Source organism: Eutrigla gurnardus, assembly GCF_963514095.1.
Source record: "Eutrigla gurnardus genome assembly, chromosome: 10".
In the NCBI taxonomy this organism is placed as follows: Eukaryota; Metazoa; Chordata; class Actinopteri; order Perciformes; family Triglidae; genus Eutrigla; species Eutrigla gurnardus.
This window is the reverse complement of record NC_139924.1, coordinates 20092455-20117190: the sequence shown is the minus strand read 5'-3', so window position 1 is coordinate 20117190 and position 24736 is coordinate 20092455. Positions and strand designations below refer to the sequence as shown.

The 24736-nt window shown below is 41.4% G+C and overlaps 1 protein-coding gene across 2 annotated transcripts in view; it reads right to left on the bottom strand.

The window, feature by feature from the left end:
- Positions 1-24736, bottom strand: part of lsamp (limbic system associated membrane protein) — a 170396-nt gene that overhangs the window by 26343 nt on the left and 119317 nt on the right. For both annotated transcript variants that reach the window (XM_084018834.1, XM_084018833.1), the window contains exon 4: positions 2254-2379. In XM_084018834.1, the coding sequence (XP_083874960.1) occupies positions 2254-2379 (126 nt within the window). The remainder of the gene's footprint in view (positions 1-2253; positions 2380-24736) is intronic.

The following is a 24736-nucleotide window of genomic DNA, read 5'->3' as shown; positions in this document are numbered from 1 at the left end:
AACCCCCGCAGAGGTCTCGGCTAAGCCCTGAATGTCCTCAAGTTCTGAAAACGACCTTCTTCTCAGATCACTGTAATTACCCATTAGCATTAGTCTTGACCTTATGACCTTGACACTGCTATTCTGAATGCTTGGATGTTCTGAATGAGTGGGTGTTTGTTAACTTTGTTTAAACAGTGCTTTGCCATGCTTTTGATTATAATAAGCAAGTGTCTCTTTCCATTTAATTGGCAAATGGTAGCCTTAATAATAATAATAATAATAATAATAATAATATAGTAATAGTATAGTAATAATAGTTAATTTGCAGTGACTGGCTTCAGTTCCTTCCTGTTGCTGTCACACTTTTCAATCAACAAGGCTGCCAGTAAACCACGCAGACCAACTGTCTGTCTATCAATTACATCGTTAAATATCAATATTCCCTGCGTGCAATACTGTGAATTTAACTGTTCAGTTATATTTTGCTCTGTCTTCTTGTTAGTTATTTTTTATAGGCCTATATTTGACCACAGAACCTTCCATAGCAAAAAGGACTTTCCGAACCCTCAAGTACTGACTTGGACCGGCATTTGGTGAATCATCAACATCTGTGGTCTCAACATAGACGAGAGCCTGGCTAGCTGAGCGAAGCCACTCAGGCAGGCGAAGGCGTGATACAGTCATACCACAGGTTGCCAGACATCATTATCTCTCTCAGCAGTCTCCCCACATGCTCTCAAACCGGGTAAGACTTATAGATTCTGGGGGTGAAAGACACCCGCCGAACAAAAACAACAAAAATGATAACCGTGCCAGTTTTTGCAAATGGTGTGAGACCCCCCCATCTCTGCCAGGATGCTGACAGGATTTTCCTTCTGTCACACTGTTTCACCATTCACACTGTTCCGGGAGAGAACAAAGACTTGTCAAGGGTGGTCTGCCCACTTCAACGAACCAAGAAAAAGGGGAATCATGAAAAGAAAAGCTACCATATGAAAGGAACTGTGAAGAGCTTGCAGAGGTGTAGTTAGTAAGGCCGACTCCATTGCAGCTTGAAACATCTACTATTGGATGCTGCTTTTTCCTTCCCTCTATATCCACATCTCCATCCACATTCTTCGAAGAAAAGCTGTTTAAACCTTCAGGCGCTTTACCTGCAGTGAGCCATCTGAACCACAACGGTTCAACAGTTCCAGGAAGACATTGAAGGGGGGGCTTTTAGCTTGTCCTCAGTACTGTAGAGCAGTCAGTTAGATCCATATGGCTCGCAGGATTAAGCTGAACAGCTCAGTCTCCTCTAATGCAAACCGACAAAAAAAGAAGCAAACACACCCATCCCAGTTGCTCATCTCCCAGGTGCAGGAGACAGATGTATTTGATGAAACGTGTCTGGGCCGATAAAAGCTGATGCAGTGATTGATAAAGACGTACAAATAGAATGGCTTTCAATCTGCACAAAATTGTTATCAATCTGAGATGTTGTCAGCTCGAGCATCTCCATCCATCATACTACGAGCCTATCAGCGACGGGAGACGTTATTTCTTTTCTCTGAAATTGGATTAAATTCCAAAGCAACAGTATCACCACTATCTGAATGCACACACAGCATATGGGGAGAGACACTGACACACCTGCACAAACTTTGATAGCATCATACGAACAGCAACATGGCTATACGAGACCTTCGTATATAAGAGACTCACGCCACGGTTCGATAAACACGGCCTCGCTAATGCAAAGCTGGTAGCTTTAACTATAAATATCAATAGTTTTATTAGCATTTGGATTATTCCTGCTCCTGTGTTTTCTACTTGCATGCATTTTTGAGATGGCCCCTTATTTCGGCTTGTCAGTTTCCTGCCTACTGTCAATTTGCACATATCAAACCAGGAGGTAAAAAATAATAAGAGATGCCAACAAATCCGTCAATCCTGCATTGCCCAACAAGTGTGGTGAAGGGTGATGAAAATTATTGAAATCATGGAAATTGATGTAAGTAGATTCAGCAGATTGTGTGAGGAAAAAGTGGTGTGCGTGTGTGGCAAATTGTACCAATTATTACTGCAAATAATACTGTTTGTATTTGTTCAGAGCACATATTTGCTTAATGTAATCTCTTGCCTCTGTAGCCCTTACATATAGCAAGCATCTCATGTTCTATTTCCAGCGGAACAAAAGTCTGGTATTTAGATGGTGAAAAAACAAATCTGGCACACTATTGACCAGACATCTAGACCGACACAAATGAGCACAGATTGGACGATTCTTACCGGAGGGGTTGAGCAGCCGCCAGGTGATTGCCGGGTCCGGCCTGCCGCTGGCCAAACAACTGAGTGTCACGTTGCTGCCCTCATTCACTGTGATGTCTTCTGACACCTTGTAGATGTTGGCTGGAACTGAGAGACACAAAAGGAATTATGTCAAGGTTGGAAATCGAAAAGGCAAAGTGTGTTGTTTTATCTCGCGCGGGCCAAGATGCAGAGTTCGCTGGGAGGTGACAACTTGTAGAAGTTAACCACTGACATGTTTGCTCTTTTTTAACATTTGCATTTTAGTCATCTTTCTGTAAAACTTATTTCAACTGACTTTTCACTTTTAAAATAAAAAACAAACCCTACCATGCCAGCTGCTTTGCTCCCATAACACCCATCACCATCTCTTCACAGAAACCATTGGTTATCATCAGAGCTTAGATGCGAACACTAGCTGACCTTGATTCTCTCAGTGAAAGAAAGAGTTTAAAAACAAGCTTTGGAGAACCTTTTTTTTCATACTGCTGTAGTCCTCAGAGGTACTTCCAGTAAACTTTTTTTTTCCAACCCAGGATCCAAATAAGCAATTTAATCTCCTGCCCCGGGACCCCGAGCTCATGAAAACAGATTGCTTCCCTTGTCATACTGGGAACCGCCACACTCTTGGCTCTGATTCAGACACATAACTTTAGAAAAAATAGCCTTTAATATACAAATCAAACTTTAGAGGTGAAATGAAGATTCTTTTCATATGTGCGTAGCCGAGGCGACACTGATGTTCAAAGCCAAACGGAGCTATTTCATCATCACGTTTTAATGATCACCCTGCCTCGTGATCACCATCTTACTCCTTACTCCTACTGCTCTCACTCCCACACACACAGACACACAGACACACACACTCAAAGAGAGAGGGAGGAGGAAGGAGAAACCTCAACTCTGGCAAAAAAAACACAAAAAAAACAACTCAGACGTATTTGGAAGGTACACTGTTTTAAAGCGTGTCAGCAGCAAAGATGCAATCAATCATGAAGGATGCAGAGGGCATTCATCACTGTTTCTACAAACTGTGGGTGAAGTGTTTGGGATAAGGTATCAGATCTAAGGGCTGGAAATACAAATAATGATCTATGACTGTGGAATATGATGAATGTTGGAGCACGCTTAATGCACGCAAATGAAGAAGAGTCATTTTTTCCCCTCTGAACTTATAATAAGTGTATTTACTATTCTAATTTCAGGTATGTGTGTGTCAGGGCTGCATTTCTTCAGATCAGAAACACCTTAGGCTGTGTATCCTCTCTTCATTTAACCGTATCAGTCCCATGAAACGGGGCTGCACGGTGGTTAGCACTGTCGCCTCACAGAAAGAGGGTTTGGGTTCCTTCTGTGTGGAGTTTGCATGTTCTCCCATGTAAGCGTGGGTTCTCTCCGGTTTCCTCCCACAGTCCAAAGACATGCAGGATGGGGATAGGTTCATTGATGACTCTACATGGTGTGAATGTGAGTGTGAATGGTTGTCTGTCTCTACATGTCGGTGATAGTCTGGCAAACTGTCCCCTGTACCCTGTTGGCCCAATGTCAGCTGGGATGGGCTCCAGTCCCGCCCCTGAACAGGATAAGCAGTTGATAACTGATGGATGGATTCCCATTAAACACTTGTGTTGCATTCAGCATTTAAAGAGATGCTGCATACTTAAATGTGTTTTTGAGCTGTACAAAAGGGCATGACTGTACTGTAATTAAACACATCACTGCTGGCGTTAACATTGGAATGTCTTTCCAAATGTATAAAAATCTGCATTTCATGGGTGGCTTTATACTCTTTTAAATCAGGCCTGAACCTTATCATCTCATATGCAGTATGATTTAGAGGGAGGGCTTTAAAGTGTACATTTGAGTATTTTGCCAACAAGTTAATTTGTTTTACATGACATTGAACCTTTCAACCTTCGTTTAATTAGAACACGTTTTAATACTTGACATCTTTCTTTCTCTCTTCTCACGGTAAATTCTCTCATTGAGGAGTTTGGTTTATGGTGCACTGCCATAGAGTTTTACACTTTCAGTAAATGTACCGCTGTAATCAGTAATCAAGTTTGACCGCAGCCCACCCTCAGTCGTCGTTATTTGCAAATTGAGTAACATGTGCCCCGTCGTTTTAATTGAGGAACGAAGCTAAACGTTCACTGTTGCTTCTGTAATTTATGTTATGATGCTTTTACAAATAATTCACTGTATCAAACCCTTACTGATGGTAGACAGGATTGTGGAACTGGAGTATGAGTAGAGTAAAGCAAAGCCACAAGCCTCATGAATTAGCAAGTGAAATGATGCATTTTGTGAATCGATTTTTCTCTCTCGCTGAATCACAAAGACTACATGCATATTGTTGATTATCTATCTTAAATGAAACCGTTATTTTTATGTCAGCACTCGGCTTTATTCAACAATTGTTCTGGGCTCTCTACACTTTATCAGTTTGGCACCTGAGGCTTTCTAATAGCCTGGAAAAAAAATGTGTGACAAGGTGAAAAAAGCTGTTATATTCACTAAAATATGGGGAGCTGCAGCGTGTAAAACATTGTGCTGGTGCACGCTATCACGAACATGTAGACTTGTGAAACATTTTTACACTTTCTATCTCGACTGCCTGGCCTCGTTTCAATGTGAACTATTGTTCACCCAACGCAGCTCGACCTATGATCCATTCTTAACCTACATTCGTTGCATCAGCTTGTCATTCAAAGTCAATTTATAAATAATCTGCATAAATCCTTGTGCATCAGTTTGACAACAGGTTGAGAAAAAGCTTGCTCCAACCAATCACATGCCTTGTTATGTTTTTGTTTTCTGGAATATGACCCTGGCAATAATAATAATGCTTTTAAAACTACAGGAGCTGTTGATTAATCACTAACAATGGAAGGATCCTACACGGTAAATTCTTCACTATTTCTGAGATCAAGGAGAAAAGAAAATGCGTTATAACGTCCACAAACAAATAAAAACACATCTTTCTAGTGAAATATTGGTCCTGGATAGTCAGACATTAGGATATTATTAATTCACTTCTGTTGCTGTTTTAGTGCTTCTATACCTTGTAATGTTTTGTGATTTCTCTATAAATGCCTTAAATAAATGTTTGTAATTTTTGGGAAAGTTTTCACCACATCATAGCTGGTCTATTAAAATGAAACACATGAAATAACTCCTCTCTAGCCAACTATGATTAAGTTTCTTAATCATCAGCGAGTATTTAGATGTTATGCTGAATGTCATTTACTTGAAGTGTGAATTTAGGAGGTGGAATATTTGCTAACTATTTGCCAGGAGCCTTAATTTGCATGATTAAAATCACACTCTCTGCACATCTGAACATCAGATTAATTCATCCATCCAAATAATTTGCACTTAAATAGCAGAGTTGTGAAGTAAACTATTAAAGCTTACCTGCTTAAAAGTGTCAACAGCAGCACAATCAATTAATCATTAAAAAAAGCTGTGCAGAAAGTAACAGACTCTGCCAACTCTCAACAACTGTCAATTGGTCCATAAACAAGGCCGTTAAACACCAACTGCTCCAATAAAGTTACTTAGTGGCCCTACCATAAAGAATGCACCTCACTGCGGGTTTATCCACGCCAGCAGGGCTTCTTCCTGCAGTGAGCCGTGTGAAAAGTTTTGCACCTTTAATTTTGGTGCCTAACTGTGTTAAAGACAAAAACAACAACTTTAAGGTTATTGGGTTTGTCAAGCTGACTGTTAAACTTACAAAAATGTAATACAGGAAATGTATACTGAAAGCACTTCAGTGTTCCCGCGTTGTAAACATATTTGTGAGAAAAGCATAAAGTGGGAATTCATATTCTGTCTAAATCTGATAATAGCTGGGATGAAGAAATGGGGTGGTGGGGGGGGGGGTATATCTCCATATAAACCATGTGGTCTGAAAAACAATATTTCAGTCTTTGTCTTTTTCCCATTATTTCTCCAGCAAGGTTAATATTGAAGCTTTATCTCTGTACAGCATCACTACAGCCGACCCTCCAAATAGCATCTCTCTCTCTCTCTCTCACAACACACACACACACACACACACACACACACACACACACACACACACACACACACACACACACACACACACACACCATCCCCGAGTAACCCATCTCTCTAATACTAACTGACAAGACTTTCACAATTGTGCCAAAAAGCATTTTAAATGAAGTCACACAAAGTTATTGCTGGAGTCAAAACCAGGCCACAACAAAGATGTGTTTTCTAGACATGAAATGGTACCTCGATTGAGGGTGAAAAATAATCCAATTGCCTTTTCTTTTTTTTCTTTCTTTTTTCTCAAAAACAACCCAGTGGGTATAGGGTTGGGAAAGTTGATTGTGTAGGATATGTAACTGGAGAATTAATCCTCGAAGAGTATGGATATAGGTAGGAAACAACTGCTCATACTCTACATAGAATGGAAAAGGAAAGGAGAGGAGGAAAGGAAGACAATAGTGAAGGGAAGATGTGCGATAGCAATTTATAGCGCCTGGTGTCCTGTTGTCAGCAATGAAGGGGAAGGATGGGGGAGAAAGGAGTGAATTGTAATCTTAGTCATAGGTCAACCTTCCAAGAACACTGTTGGAAAGGGCATCTCTTTGAAAAGCACTTTACCTCCACAACTACAGGATGGATGAATTCTATAGAAATAACGCCCTTTACAATACAAGGTCACATACGTTCACTTTAATATGCACTCTCTAGATCTTTAAACCTTGAAGAAGTTATTTTTTGTATTCTGTCTTGATTTTAATTTTCCTCATAGCCTACACTCCCCAGAGTAGATGTACTTTCCATACAGGCAAATGTAAGCTACAATAGACACAAGCATTTTTCCTCTTTAGCTTTGGCAGATTTCATCCCCAACCCTAACAAATAAAGAAAGAAAAAAACAAGAAAAAAAAACATGTCCTCTCTGGCTAATTATCTCTTATTTGGTTTGTCTTTTCCCCCCCTCCAACTTCTCAAAAATAATAAATCTCTGATGAAAACGTTATAAATACACTGACCTTGCTTTCAACTCTAATTTCACACTTCAAAGAAAGAAAGAAAGATCGAAAGAGTGAAAGAACAGAGAGTGAGAGAAAAAACAGAGAGAGTAATTAGGGCGGACTGTGTTTGTGTTTTGTTGGTTTGTGTGTTAACTGTGCGCCCGCATAGAGGAGGGAGAGGGAAAGAGCTGCAGGCACTTCCTTAGTCTATGACTAGTTATTCACTATGGGGGGAAATGGATGGCACCTCTGCATGATTAATCGCCAACTCTACTGGTTATATTCGCATCAACCTATTTATGCAAATGTTGCTAAATGGCCTCTAATCAAGACAATATGGGGTTTAAGTCTTTAACATGGTTCTATAGCATGGAACATCTTAAATTAATGGGTTTGTGTGGCAGTTACACTTGCCAGGACTATCAATGGCCGTACCCTACGTGTGTTAAGCAGTTTATTAACCATTCTACCCCTCATGTTATAATGCACAACGGCTCTGCACCATTGCACTCTTGAATGTGAGGTCGTGTCCTGTAACCTTCAGGTTGCTGTAGAGATTCATTAATTTAAGGTGAGAGTTTAAAATCAGCCATGGATGACACATTATGGCTAAAATCCCCCTCTCCCCCCCCCACAGTGTTTTACTGTCATTCTTCCTATTTCACTGATGCCAGTACACATTAATCTGCGATTATGTGTATTTTTATCCAAGTATTCAGTTTGTTTACCTAAGTTAAATCAAGTCCAGTGTACGAAAACATGCTAATTTACAACAAGAAACTGTTCCAATTTTACCATATAATATGATTGGAAAAAGCAATAGCATAAAATATTTGTGTTACTTTTAGAAAATTGACAAATTAGGAAAAATGCAACCTTTAAATTGACACTTTCACAACTGTCTTGTACAATTGAGCAGAAGTCAAAGCACAGAGATGATAATGAAAGCATGAGCACACGGTGTACTCGCTAAAAGTGCTAGAAAACATGGTTTCACCAAGGGTACAGCCGAGAAAATCCATGACTGGCAAAATGGAGAGCGCAACTCTGTCAACCAATGTATCAACTGTATCAACACTTGCAAAATAAAATAAATATTGCCGGGCACCAAAGACACCAAACTGATAAACTGCACTTTAAGAGCAGAACCAAACTTGTCTTTCTACCAGAGCCCTGCACTCGTCAGGATCTAGTAAAACATTTTGCAGCGTTCCCACTCTGCGTCTCTACCGCTCCGTTCTCCATTTCTTTTCTTAGCACAGGTTGTGCTCTCTGATGTCTCAAACATATGCCAACGTATTTGCTTGGTCCATCTCAGACGCAGGCATACTGGGCATGAAATTAGCTTTTGAACAGAAACGAGAAAGGCAGCAGGTAATACAGGATGCAACCTCGCCCACCTGGACTCTGTCAGATTGCTTTATGTTCAAGTTAAACTGTTCATTATGATCAGGGACCAAACTCAATTCCACTACTTTAGAACAGTACGAGGAAACAATAAACAACTGGACAGGTTGGACTTTGACTGTGAAACTCATTCAATTACCTCGCCCCAGCACAGACTAGTGGTTAAAACAACAATATATGGATACATGTGACTTCATGGACACACACTAAGAACAGAAAGATACCTTCCACGACCAACAGTTACAAATCTTTTGTATCAAAGACATTAAAGTTGAAATAATCTGTTATTGTGAATACCGTCTCACATGCTCTGTGTTTTTGTACCCCCTTGGGGCTTATTCGCTCCTGCCTACATTTACCTCCCGCTGGCTCTCGAGACATTCGGAGGAGTGATGTGGCGGAGAGTGAGGAAAGGCGTGCCATTATGCTCAGCTAATTTCAAGCCATTACAGGATAATCAGGAGAAAGCATTTGCAGCTCTTTAGCTTTTAGTGCTTGGAAGCTTTGCTGTCAATTACCTGCTTTCTTCGAAATAAGGGCAGCTCAAATCCTACCCTAAAAAAGGACAATATGACCAGACTGTTGGCCACCGGGGTGGCTCCCGTCACAACTGCAAGATGGAACTTTGACGCCTGAAAAAAAGCATCTTCTGTGCTTCGATACTGGTGTGATTTTGTGTTTTCTACCTGTGGGACAAAGCTTTTTATGGGGAATTTTCCTACATCTTCACTTCGGCAATGTGACCTTGCAGAAACTAAGATGGCAAAAATCAGGGAATCTTGGCCCCGACTATCAATTTTCATATCAAGATTTGGCAATTTGAGGCCAAAGAAAGAAGAAAAAACATCATGCACATATCACAATTCACTGAAAGACTTTTGAAAAGGGGGGGGGGGCATCTCCAAATGTCTGTGTTTGTGTTGATAAAGAATATCTGGTTAGATTAACACTAAGCCTCAGGTCTGGGCTGTTGCTCGTAGTTTACTGCTGAATCCCGCTCACACTCCTGCATACGCAAGTACAGTTACAAACACATTTTTTGTTTTTTGTCTGTAGCTGAGATAGACATCCCCATACCGTGTGACTCATTGTTAATATGCGCCGCTAATCCCTTCAATAATTCATGTTGACATTGTTGATGTAATTACAAGATATATCTGCACCGCATGCGACACACTGCCCTATCTTGTCACGCCATGCAAACTGTAGAGGAGCACCGATCTCATTTGATCGGAGACCTTGGGGTGGGTTTTCTGCAGCGACACGCAAACACTCTGTCTGGCACTGCAGAATGGAAAGAAGAGACAACGCATAGGTCTGAGAAGTGGGCTGACGCTGCTGTTCCTGCTGCAGGAGAAGAAACTCAAGTGGTCTGGCGATGCCAGTGGGCCCTTCCCCCCCTCCACACGCTCTACAGGAAAAGAAGAGAAGGCGGATGAGAGAGGTGATGACAGAGAAGAAGACACCAACTCCTCGCCATCCCAATCGTAGCCTTCAGCAGCGGCAGTGCTTTAAAAGCCCAAGATGCCTGTGAAACTTTCAAAGAAAGTACCGAAGATGAGACGGATGCAACGACCTCCTGGAGGCGCTAGTGGAAGCGAGGGCGGGGGGAGAAAAAAAACGGCGCTTCCTGTGTTTTTACTAAAGTAAGATTTTCTGCATTTGAGAGCCACTCCCGATAAATATAAGCTTTGCTCTACCAATGTGATGATTTAAGACTGTTTTTTCAGTCTGCTTTGAGAAGTGTTTCTCCTGTGAGGGTACTGCAAGGGCAGAAACTTGTAAATAACACGAGCATTTAATTGGTGTTTGCTCTGAAAGAGGGAAAACAACAAAGGTGGAAGGTAGAAAGGTGTACCAGCAGCTTTTGCTAACAAACTCAACACTAGAGGGTCAAAGAGGAGAAAATGCCATACAGATAGTATTTTTACCTCCTTTTTTTCAAAACGACTCACAGCAGCTCTTATGAAAAATGTGTATGTTCCCGTTTAAGCTGTAATTCTTATCTTGGCGCAACGGAGGTACCTCCGTAAATCCGGGGGCAATAGCTTTGCACTTTAAGCTTGGCATCCATAAAGTGTGGAGGACTTTGCCAAAAAAGGCAAAAGCAGATTCTTCATTCAAGACATCAGATGATTAAGAGGCTTACAATATCATACCGCTCCCGATAATGAGAAAAACAAAGATGGCAGACAAGCTAAAAATCCAAGGTTATAGAATCTTGGCTGCGGTGGTTGCCTTCTCTCTACAGATACCATTTCTTCAACTGTTTTAATACCACTTCCTGCACTTTGGTCTTCCACTTCCAATTCCTCTACCATTCATCTTTATGTCACTTTGTCCGGACTTGGGTCATTAGAGACCACAAGCCCTCGCCACAACGCATGCAGCTCAGTAGAAGCATTTTACGCACCACCACTTCCCCTATTTCCCTCCCAATATGAAACAATTATCACCTTCTCTTTGTATTCTAAAGCCATTTCCAGTTGTGTCCATTACAGCTGGTTCAGCCGGGGTTCATGATAGCGAGTCAATGATGGTGTGCAAATGATTTCTTGTGTTTTAAATGTTTCTCTCATTGAAACAAAACAGTTATGCTTTTTAAAGTTTTTCATAAGCTATCAATTCTATCGTAGCCAATACAAACCTAAATTGAGAAAAATGTAACAATAAGTTCTTAAACTGGATAATTGAATTACAAATGGAACGCTTTATATTTCTATGACCAAAAACAATATTTTACAGCTGATCATTTTGTATATTGTCCAACAAAAGTATATTTTTCCTGTATTACAACCAACGAGTAAACCTCGACAGTGTGTTATCGATTGATGCAAATTCAGAGTTCAAAGCAACAACTATCGTTTCATTGCTCACTCGTGCATTAAAACGGGTCTATCAAATTACAGCTTGACTTATAGTGGCATTCAGATGGCCTTTCAGCATAATTCCCCTGATCCTTGAAGACCATCAAGGATGTTCTGTGAAAGTCAAACCAGCAATCAGCACAAATCAATACTACCTGATTTCCCCCCCATTTGTTACAATACAACAGATTAAAGAGGCCCCCGTAATGGGGAGAGTCTGACTGTGCATATATTGGCGTTTATGTGTGTGTGTGTGTGTGAGTGTGTGAGTGTGTGTGACCATTAACAATTCAGACCTCTCCCCAGACTAGAGGCCTCCAGACTCCTTGTTTGGCAGCCATTAACTTTTAACCTGAGATCGAGTCCAAAAGGTTCTTCTGCAGCTTTGTTGATGGACTCTCGCCACTCTCATGTTAATGGCCAAGGAGCAAAGGGATCGATGTGCCCAAGCCACGTGACACATAATGATGTAATTTCTATATCAATAAATTCCCATGCTCAAATGCACATAGAGACAAAACAATACGCAGTTTGTTAGATGCCCGTTGGGAAACATGAAATAAGAGCAGAAGATTATATAGGTTCCCAACAGAGTACTCAATTAATTGGTTAACTAATTATGGGTAAAATGAAGACCAAGTTGAGTTAGTATGGTTCAAATTAAACAACCAATTGAATTGAAATTTCAATTGAACATGCACAAAAATGTAGAATTTAAAAAATATTGAGACTGAATATCTGAATGAACATGTAGCCTACTTGGGTTTAAATAGACCTCTGGAATGTTTTTCCAGCACGGTTAATATTCCTTCCTTTCCTTTCCACTTCAACTCATCAAATAGCAACGCTTGGTCTGTGCCCCTTGGTCTCCGATACCAACTCATACTTAATTTGTTTTTCATCCATGATATTATTTAACAGTTAGAGCAACTGAGGAATTTTAAAGAGAGAGAAAGTACAGATGGGTCAAACAAACACAGGACTTTCACACAGGAGATCACGGTTTGTATCCCATGAAATCAAAGGAGAAGCAAGTGTTTTCGAGAAAGAAGGTCAAAATAGAAATAAATATATGATATGGTATCTGGCAACTGTCCATGTCTGTTACATCCCATGCTCCCAGTTTGTAATGCAGACTTTCGTAAAGTCGCAAACCAAAATTGAGATTTAAACTTAATGGCATCATCAGAGTTATTTTCTCCTCATGCTCAGAATCCCAATAGGTATATTTCATGGACAGCAGCAACATTTAAATTATATTTTCATGCTCTGCCAGAAGACATAATCCATCTCACCCTTTCATCGTGACATAAAATCACCCCTCTCTGTAACTGATATCCTCTTCTTGCTCTATTATTCTGTTTCAAAGGCATGGGTATAAGATGCACTCCCAAACATGTCACATTACTCTTCCATGAGACCCTGTAATCCACATGACAGTGAGTCAGCTTCTATTCTCACAATGACATAAATATGACTCCAAAGGATGAGAATCCAATGGTCCATTTTATGGATGTACCTGCGGCTTTCAGCACTCCTTACTCCTCATCCACACAACACAGTAAGCACTTAAACAGTTTAGTGCCTGAGTGTGAGCACCATGCTACAGTACATTCATAACACAGCACAAGCCCAACACCAGGCTGTCATAGGAAGTTTCATGTGCTACTTATTTTCCTTCCTCGTTAAGACCGAGGGCAGCGAGGGCAAAAAGCACATTGGTGAGTACAACCCTGTAAAAAGGATACAAACCAAAGCAAACACAGTTTAATCAGGATTGATCGTAGGGGTTTCTCATGTTCACAAAGACTTAAAAAAAAAAAAGACGATTAAATAATTCAATTATTTAGCTGTAAATTTGAATTTGAAAAAATAAATAAAAATTGGTTAGAAAATGAGTCCAACTAGATAATTGCTATAACATTCCACACAATCCATGTTCAGCTTCTAAATACTATAGAATTGTTCAATTGCATATCTTTGTAGTTTTTGTAAGTTGTCCGTAAGAAAATATTTAAATATGGCACCTTGGGTTCTGGGAAATTGTGACGGGCATTTTTCACTATTTTGTGTTGCTTTACAGCATAAATAATCAATCAATAGAGACAAATAACCATACAATTAATAGGTAACATAAATCATTCTTAAATTGCTGCACTACGTGTATAAAAATGTGCCGTACAACTACTGCACACACATATGGGATTAATATTACGGATTCCAACTAATCCATCGAGAGGAGGCAGCATTAGCAAAACTTTCAAGTGGTTTCTCTGACTCAGAGAAGGGAAATTGACGGGTTGCCATTGTGTTCGTGTTGATTGGGTTCCAGATCTCTAGACTCTAAATCAGCTTCTTGGTTCTTGCTGTGTGAAGACCTGTGAACAGCTGGTAGAGTGCAGAGCACCTGACACACTCAGCTGGAGACCACCTAACAGAGATTCTCTTTCACACACGCACACGCGCACACACACACGCACACACACACACGCACGCACGCACGCACGCACGCACACACACACACACAGAGCCTCTGATTGGGCTCACAGCTGCTGCTGCTGCTGCTGCTGCTATGTCAGTTGATGTGCGTGTTCGCCATCAAACTTTCCCTCGTGTGACTCTGTGGGTGTCACTCGCTTCCTTTCAACTTCCTCCTTTATCCACTCCTCGTGCCTCTCATGCAGACGTGCACACTCGGAGGCAAACATTCATGTTGTGCACACGTTACAGATGCACAATCTCCATTTCTCTGTCTCAGCTCCCACCCGCCTTGCATTTATTTCTTTAGTCCCCTTTGTCTGCTGCCATTCTGCCTCCTTGACTGTTGCCTCATCACTGTCACTCTCTTTCTGTCTGCCTTCCCTAACTCTGCTTTTTCTTTCTCGGTTCCTGTGCGTTGCCTTGAGCTGCAATCTAATGAGCAAGTGGCTGGTGTTGGGATGGAGTTTTCTCAATCCGAGGAGCGATAACAAGCCCATATGTTACTTACCACGGTGGCCACTGCAGTAGCCGACCAGTGCCAACACTCAAAAGACCTCTCAGGCAAAAAATATTTCCCATTAAATTTGTAACCGTGCCATCAAAGTATGCTCCACAACTCTCAGCAACTGTGGCTGTGAGACACCTATGCAATAGAGAGCAGCACATTATAATGAAGAGTCATAAATATGGTCATTCCATAAGTGATAAGCAATTTACATTCTTATTAGTTAGATTGTATTTTTAGTTTCTCAGTGGGCCTCCACCTTGATTACAGGGCATGTGTGCGCTTCAAAAAGAGTGGAATATGGTCATACAGAGAATATCAATACGTTTAGGTCATTTTATAGAAAGTCACCCTCATGTGTTGTCATTTCTGACAAAGCTTTACCACACAATGTGTGATCAAATTCTTGAATGGCATCCAATGACAAACAGTCATCAGTTTTCAATATGTAAAACTTGCCCAAGCGCCGGCATTTTCGATAAAGCAGTCCTCCATCAAAAAGACAACAAGACATATGTTCAATCACGAGAAATGTTTATTACGCTCAAATTGTTAGATGACTTTGTGTATAAAGCAATCCACCAGCGCTGGCTACCATATGGTCCAACGAAATAACATGCCAGACACTGGGAGGAGGAGAGGCCAAGTACACTCAATAGATAGCACCGGGGATGAGTACACAATCAATGCAAGGCACATGCCAGATGTAAGCCAATGCACTTCACAAGTCTCTTTGAAACACTCCCGACTTAAACAATAGCTTTAAAATCCTCTCCAGTATATTGTCTTGGTTTAAATAGAACATTAAACTGCTGTACTTGGATACAATGTCAGCTGTGCTTTAAGATAAATGCTAACATGCTGATGTTTTGCAAATTTACCAGGTTTACCGTCTAGGTTTAATGTTTTAAAATGCTAACATTTGCCCACTAAGCACAAAGTACAGCTGCTGCCATTAGTTTTGCATGGATTTGGTCATAAACGATACTATTTTACATAGAACATGTGGCCTAATGATGGTGGTAGATCACCAAAGTTATTCCAAATGTTATTCCAATTATGAGCTGGTCACGTTTCACAAGTTTCATGGCAATCTATGCAATAAGAGGCTCACCAAAGTCAGTAGGCCTTGTCCCTTGTCCCTTGTACGGTTGCCTGTACTTTCTACAATTCAAGACAATCCATCTGATCTTTGTTGAGATATTGTAGTGTGGACCAAGTGTCATGCTGACAGATGAAGGCACCGGCATGGCCTTTGCTCAAGTTACGCTATTAGAGTTAAAGAGAGTGCATGGCTCATCCTCATATTGCAAGAAAGTCTGTACTTCATTATCCTGATTGCTGACAGTAGACAGAAGTAGAGGAAAGGTAGGGAAGTAGTTTAAATCCACATGGGCCCGAGCAGTGCTGAGGTTGGTACAATTGAGCCATCAGGAGGCCTCTGAAATCAAATACATCTCAGTGTGTGTCTTACTTGTACCAATACCTCACACCAAGTGTGCAGGGAACAAAGGCGACTCTTTCCCCGTGCCGTTCCCTCCCGTTGACCTGCCAAAATTGATCCAAAGTCATTCACAGATCAAACCAGTCACCTTCCGCAGTCTCAACTGTTAAAAAAATAGCCTTGTCTGCTCATATTTAATACGCTCTATTCCGTTTGTTGTCTTGCCTCAGAGTAGCCCCTCCACATGTTTGTTCTCATCCCACAGTGATAAGTGGGATCAAGGCCTAGCAGTGGGACTGACCTGAACACCAGCAGGGCTAAGTGTTCACACACACACACACACACACACACACACACACACACACACACACACACACACACAGACACACACAGGTGACCCTGTAGTAAAGGCACCCACAGTGGCTGTAATGTTAAAAAGCTCACGGTTTGCGAGACGGAAGCGCAATCCCATCTGTTTACCATTACAGAATCGTGCACTCGGTACTGCATGTTGTGACAAACTGACATAACCTAACCTAATTTTTACCCCTCAGAGAAAGTAGGAGAGGTCACTTTTAACCGTGCCACTCAATCTCCCTTCCAAAGGCATTCATGAGCATGACAGGCTCAGGTCGCAGCGAGGATGGAAAAAGATGGAGGGAAAGGGTAGTGGCACCTCTGTACAAGTAATGGGTATGTGGGCGGGGAGCGGAAGGCCATTGGGGAAGAAATAGTGTTCCCCTATATCAGAGATAAGAGACACTGCCCATAACTGATGGCCACTGGCTTGCCGGGTTAGTATGTGAAATATGGCCCCGGTGACTCACCTGCAGCCCCTGTCAATACCCCTGCTGTCATGTGTGTCCATGGGATGGCGTATTTAAATTCATGGGATCACCTCTTGCAGCCAGCATAAAGAAGATTAAAGGGGACTTTTTTCTTCTTTTTTTTTTTAAGAGAGATTCAGTCTAAGCAACATAAGCTCAGCAGCCCAGGAAGAAAAAGGGAATGGTAAATTGTTGCTTTCATTAAAACTTCAAGGAGTCAGTTTCATTATGACGGTTCAAAGGAGATGGAAAATATGTGTGGCTGGCTTTTCCCGTTCTCTCCCTCTCCGCCTGTCTTTCCTCTTCTTCATCCAACTGGGTAGCGACATGGAATAATGGGCAACGTGACGACAACATATAATCTTGTCCCTGGGGTGCTGGCGTATATGGATATACAGTAAGTGTAGTGGCTGGTCTGCCGTCACACACAACAGGGATAATGAGGCATGGCATGGCTCCTGCTGGCCTTCACACAAGCTTGTGCTTCTGCCGGGTTTACTTTGGGCCTTTCACATGCTTGAACCTTGGACTTCGAGTTCCTCTAAATAATTACAGCCTTAAAATAGAGCACCATGAGTGTTTTCAGAGAGTAAATCAAGTATAGTAATGCTTTTAAAGGTACACAGATCAATATTTTACATTAACAATTGATCAAATGACTATGTGAAATGTGAGGGGGGTGATATTTCTCTATCACCCGACTCCACAGTTCCACAGCATACAACTTTACTTTTCAGTTCGGTCTCACCACGCACATAGAGTTGTTTCAGGTCAAAGTAGGTGGCTGGTTTCAGTGCAATAGCTCTAAAAAGCCTAATATCTAAACCTAATATCCTACCTGCCCAGCATCACACAACAGATCAAGTAAGTGGCTATTGGACATAGTGGAGCATAGCTGCTAAAGAGCCAGATATTTCCCTCAGGAGTTGGTAGTGGCCAAAAACTGACTTCAGGAGATGTATATATTGGACTTCTTCAGGTGGCCAAACACACAACACCAAACGAATGCTAATGTAGTTCCTCGTCTGCCAGATGTGTAAATAGAACAGTTGCTAACACACTTTAAAAATTAATGTCACTGGGGTTTCTGATCTGCAGTCCCACGGCATCCACACAAAAACTACAAATGCAGCTTTAAAAGCTAAAATGTTGCTGTAAAGATAAGTATAATACATGGCTACAGAAACACTTATTTTAACCATATTCTGAATGGCAGAAACCATGTGAGCTGCGTGTTCCTGAGTTTGTGCAGCCCACATACTCATTTCCCCCAATTACAGTTACTTAGAACCATACTTCTTTGAAAAATTCTCACCCTTCAAAAAATGTCAGATTCTACTGTTAACAGCACTGTCTGAAATCTACGCTGCCTTAGCGGTTAACTGTATCATGTCCTACTCTCAGAAGATTTTTTTGTGGATGTGGTTGCTTTTTCTCCTTTGGTCAGTGGAAACTGTATTGATCTCTCTTAACATGCTTTTTTTCCAGACAGGTAAGGAGGGATCAACCACAAGAGTGTAGTCTGAACTCCATGGATGAAGGCAATACAAGCAATAAAGTGTATGCGGGTGTGATCATGAAGCTGTGGCAGGAGAGCTGGACAGATTGCCGATATCCAAAATGAATGATAGCCATAGCTAATATGCACTTGCCTCCACATAGCTTTCAGTACCTTTCCCACAACCTTTATATCTCCCCTCTGATGTTACCCCATGGTTAGTGTGAGTGGAAGTAACAAAACACCTCAGCAACAGTACAGATAAGGGGTGGTCCAAAGTGTGCGAGGGCAGAAGAATGGAGGAAGGGGTCGTCATTGATGGGAAGAGGTGGAGAGGGGCACGGTGGATAGATGGCTTCACAGACACAGCTGAAAGGTTCTGATTGTCCCATGATAATTATCAAAAGGTCAGTCCTTCTCCTGGCCCAGACTGTAAAGTAGAAGATACGCACAAGACACACATTGGCCCCCCCGTCTGCCAGGCTGCTCTTTAGAGTGACACGGCTGCCTTTCGAGAGTTCTGTGGATTAGCTCCTTAAATACCACAGCATTGTGATACAAGGATGGAAGAAATGTGAGGAAGAAAAGATGGAGTGGAAGTGTGGAAGAGGGCACATCTGATACTATCTTTTAGTCTGGCATTTAGTGATACCTAGTAGGAAGAAGGTTGCTTTTTAGTCAACATTGAGGTGCATGCTGTTAATAACAACTGCACATGACAGATAGAAAAATGCAGCTTGAAACAACCAACATGCTGGAGGGGAATGTGTTTAGAATTGGAAAAGAAACACTTGTTTCTATGAGTCTAGGATTAAATGCAACTGTAACTTTGCACCAGGCTAATTGCATTTGTCTCTGATTTTGTGCCGTGGCTAAAAGGACGTACACGCACACAACATCCTGTTGTTGCATTAATTCTGTCACTTCTCCGTGTTCAGGCAAGTGTTGGCAGTACATTAACATTTGTCACTTCTCAGTGGTCACAACATATTGAAATGGGGTCACGGGAGCTAGGGAACAGCTGCTTACAGAACTGTTCACTTTGTCTGCTACTTTACAGTCAATCTGTTTCTGTGACATTTATGAAAGGATAAGGCCATCAGTCTTCGGGGCTAAGCTGCTCGCAAGGAAGGTTTGGGTGATAACTTGTAGATTTAAGAGCTAGCCCGGATTGCCAAGCTAGATCACTTCTGCTCATAAACCCAACAGAAATAATAAGAGAAATTATGTTGTAACGAAAAATAATCAAGAATATACATTCCGATTAACGTGATTTGCTGTTTGATATGTGCTCCACTTTATTCTGAAACTTAACCAATGGAAGAAAAAAAAAGCTTTGACAGGTTGTTACATTAACACGGCTACTTCAATCATTTCATAAAGGTCAATGCATATGCAAGTGCTGACTTTAATTCAATAGTATCAGATCAATGTTGATTTGAATCGGCTGATCAAGCATTACTTGAGTGACAAGAACATAGATGGGGGGAAAAATAAAAAAGCCACAGAAGCAAGAAAGCAGCCTATTGCAATTGCAAACCCGACAACGGATCGATTCTATTGACAGGCTTCAAGGAACTTGTGGCTTCTGGCAAACAACCAACACACACTATTCTATAATTGGCAGCAGTTTAGTACATAGACAGAGAGAGCGACATGCATGCACACGCACGCATTCTACGTATAATCACTAGCAGCAGGAGAGTGCACGTCGAAATCCATCCAGCTGTTATGGCTTCTTCGGCCTGGGATGCACTATTCAACAGGGTGACTTTCAATCTGCTTGTGGCCAGTGATTAGGCCGGCAATTCATGACCCTGCATGCCCTGAAAGCTGATTCACTCACTGGCTGTGGTTACTAGTATTCCCCTCACTAAATAAATAGTTGTGTTAAATGGACTGTTGGATAGACTAGTGGAAATCGGTGTTCAACAAGCTGATATTTCAATATATCTGATTAGTATCATCAAGTAAGGACTAAACACACTATAATATCATAATGTAAGGGGACATCAGGACATGAGTGAATCACTCCCATGCCTCTGCAAAGACAATTGCATAGCATGTTGAGATGTGCTGAAGTTGCTTGAACACACTGCTGTGGATGCGTTTGTACAAAGGGCTGTATATGAAAATGATTGGGGTGGGGATTGGAGCTATATTTGGGCTTATGCGTCATGTTGTTTTAAAGCAGCCCTCCACAGCATCACTAAAATCTTTTCTGCACCCCTCATTAAATTTGATAGCGCAGCACTCTCGGTCTAATTTCTCAAAGTAATGTAGTAGTGAGATTTAAACAAGAGAGTCCGTGATCGCACCTCTGCGAGGCTGTAATTTGGCACAGCGGCGCTCTGAGCTGAATGTTAACATCCGCATATGAGAATGCACACAACGACATTGCTAACAAGCTGATGTTCAATAAGTATAATGTAAATCGTGTTCATAGTTCGGTGTATTAGCTTGCTCACAATTCGTATTAACAGTAAAAACTAAATTCACCTGAGGCTCTCTTTGCAGGCATTTGGTCATAAAGCAAAGTAAATTTGACCTGATTATAATGCTTGTAGCAGCAGACACAAATCGCTGATACTGACGGAGAGGGTTAGAGTCACATGGTGCAAATCATGCTATTAAAATGTACAGTTTTGACTCACTGCAGACATTTTTGACAATAGGCCATGTTACAGAAAGGAAACAAAATGGAAATGTTTCAGTTCCTTAATCAAAATGAAAAACGCACAAACAGCAGACTCACAGTATTAGACTAAGTTTGAATGTATTTCTTTGTAGTTTGAGACATTTATTTGTAGGAATCTCTGCGCTCTGGTTGATACTATTTCATATTTGATGACACTGGGCAGTTTAATGTGACAGGACGACATTCTGAACTACGTATTCAGAATGTCGTCCTGTCAGCAAATAAGAATTCTTTTTTTACTGGGCTGATAGAATAATGCCAAAATTAAATAGGCAAAACAAGTAAAACGATGTTCACATTTCCAGATGACTGGATATGCCCATGTTATATTAGTCCTATGCAAGACAACTTTTGCTGATTCAGCAGGGCATTAGTTATAAAGGAATAACCTTTTAAACTTTTTTAATATGTCAAACATTTTTCTTTTACAGTCGGGGAAATATAGTCCTGCCGTATGTACGTAAGGAATGGAACATCATTAATTAAAGCTAAGCAGTTTATGTGGGCTACGGACAGGATTTAACACCGTGGATATCAACATGAAAGCACAGACTGTTCCGCTTCGCAGTGATTGATGTCAGAAGCGGCGCCTACAGAGGATACTTCTTCTGACTTGATCAAATGGTGGAATGTTTAACTATTAAACAATCCCATCAATGCAGCACGGTTACAATTTTAATGGTATGGGTGGTGTTTGGTTTGAGTTCAAAGTATCTGTAGCGTTAAATGTTATTCCACAATGCGTCTCCATCTGCGATGGGAAAGCTAAATGGATAGGTTTACTGATTAAAAGAAGATGACTTCCAACTGTGAACATGAATCAAACACTGGTCTGAGCTTACTCAAACTGTCATTCATACAACAAAATAAAAATGTGACACATACATGAATGCATACACTCCTGCAAACATCTCCTGACTAGCTAGTAGACAAAGTCAAACCTTCAAAGTCGTCAAACTGGCGTGGGCTTGCCTGTCACCGTGTCGCCTCCGTCTGTGATTCATAAAAATCAAAATGGATTGAAAATCCAAGATATTAGGAATGTGTGGTGACCCTGCCGCTTGGTACCGCTCGCCTGAACCCCATGAGTCCACCCGTTTCCATCGACTGCAAATTTGCTTTGTCTGATCATTTGTTTTCCAATTATGTCCGTGTCTCTGCTAGCAGAGAAATTGTCAGCTTTGGTTACGTGAACCAGCTCTTGGGTCTGTAACCGGGGGCGGCGTTTGACGCTTGGAACATTTTCATAGCCATTACAAGATGAAGGGAGGGTGAATTATCATCCTGCAAAGATGAGTGTGTTTGTTTTTTGCGGGATTGCATGTGAGGGTGTAGCGGAGCCACACACACAGACAAAGTATTATCTTCCTTTAGAAAAAGTCTTGTTGAAGCTAAATTAACAGTGGGTTGTTCATTAAGTGGTATTTTAATTCCGACGTGTTATTTAATCAGTATTCCGTAGTCACTAGTGTCCCCACATCTGTGTTCAGTGTTTGACCACCGTTTACAGTGAAACAAAACTTCACAGTAGGCTACTTGTGCAGTAACACATTCATGTAATTGAACAGAAACCCCACTCCTTCAGCAGGGCATCGCAATTTAGATGAAAGATGCTGAACCGAACCTTGAGCGGAAGATTACACCCACAGTGAGGGCAAATACAAAGGATGACCATAACAATGGCAGCAACAATTAAATGGGATTTTGAGAGGCAGAGCGAGGGACAAAGTAGCAGGGGGAAAGAAAGCAACGGAATCAATGTTGGCCATAGCTGTGGCATTAGCCGTGATAAACGAGGCCGCCGCCGGAAACTCCGGAATTTGACGCAAGACATTCCAATGATCAAGCACTGGATAATCAGACACAATGGATTCTGGGAAGGAGAGGCAATTTGCTTGCCATGGATCTAAGAAGAGGAGCATCAATTCACATATTGACCTTTAAAAATGCTATTAATGGATGATATCTTCAGTTCATAGCTGGGCGGGAAGTTCTCTAGTAGGCTATTGTGTGTGGTGAAATTACACTGCAGTGCATTTCCTCCGCTGACAGCCTGTGCAGTATTTATCTGGGGTCGGGCTTCACATCAGACAGTCAGTGGTTCTAAAATGGAGAGGCCAATCACAACAAAAAAACAAACTCTGATGGATGAAACAATGAACTCTGCTGAAATGTATCAGGTTTGTCATCGTACATACACCAGAGTACATGTCTTTATTCAGTATTTCTTCTCTGAATAATGGTAAGAAGACAGTTGAAGCCCTCATACCTGAATGTAAAGCATAAAATTACAATGCAATAGCTGTGACTTTGGTAAATGTTACTACAGCGACTAGGCTCCAGTTAGCTTGCAGAATTACCTGACAGGCCTGTGAGCAGTATCAATCTTCTCATCTCAAGCATATTTTCCCAAACTGTCGAAGTAAACCCCTTTCCATTCATTGCAGCACTCAAGTAAGGTAAGGCATGTTGCCTCACAGCAAGAGGGGCCCGACTGGCAACCTGTCCAAGGAGTACACTGCTTTTCAGTCAATGTCAGCATGGATCATTTAGTCATTCATTTAACATTTTCAATAAAATGGACTAGCATTCATCCACTGGGGGTCGCGCTGTCCTAATATGAGTAGCAGGCCCTATGCTGGATTACAGACAAAACATGCTCATTCACAGGCAACGTGACACAACACGCATTGTCGACTACTGCTTTGTGAGCCTGGCCACTGGTGAAAAATGTCTTTGTCAAAAAGGAGAAAAGTGGACGCAGAGTGACATTTTTATCCCCAAGGAAAATAGACTAACGCTGACTCCTTCACAGAGGTAAATGGGAAGCCGATGTGTTTGGTGTGTTTACTGCACCTCAGTGCTCAGGGAAAATAATATTCTTTGCCACACTCATCGTGACTAAAAATTCAAGTGTTTTTATTCATGCTATGTAATGGTTTTACTGGTCCGGCACACTTGAGATGCAGATTAAATTAGTTTGACACCCCTGATGTCCATTGAAGCAATACATTCATCAGTGTGTGCTCTATAGATAGAGACAGCTATTTGCTTCTGCTCACATAGCCGTGCCAGTAGTGTACCAGCTGTGCCACCTTCATGTACCAGGATGTACGACACCCTACCCTAGTCACTCGTTTGCAAAGAGAACATTCTGTATTTGAGACGTGTCACTGTCACGTCAAATGAAGACGTTGGGTGTAAGGAGTACAGCAGATTTTGGAGAATAACTCAGCTTTTATTATTATTATACTATAATTATTGCTTCAACTGACTACAAAATTAATTGAGTAAGATTGTGGATATGTGCTGCCTCTACACACTGTTTCTGTCCACCATCTCTCTCTCCTCACGGAGTTACTACTGCGAGTCCCATTACATTGTTGGATGCCACTCTCAAAAACCATTAATGTTCATGCACACACCCGAGGAGGGTCCTGTGCGTAATTTAATTTCATAAATGTATAAATGCTTATTTGGAAAGGACACAACCAAATTGGTGAGTATGTTGCTCGTGGAACAAAGAGAGATAAAAAATACATTTAAAAAAAGCCACAACCTTCTCATCCCGTACATTGTGGGTGTCCCTGAGAAAACCAGGAGGATATTCAACAAAGACCACATACCCATGCTCTAAAGCCCAGCAATACCCTGAGGCAAAAGCTTGTCCACCCCAAGGCCAAAATACACAGGCACAAGGGAATGGCACATCAGTGGAGA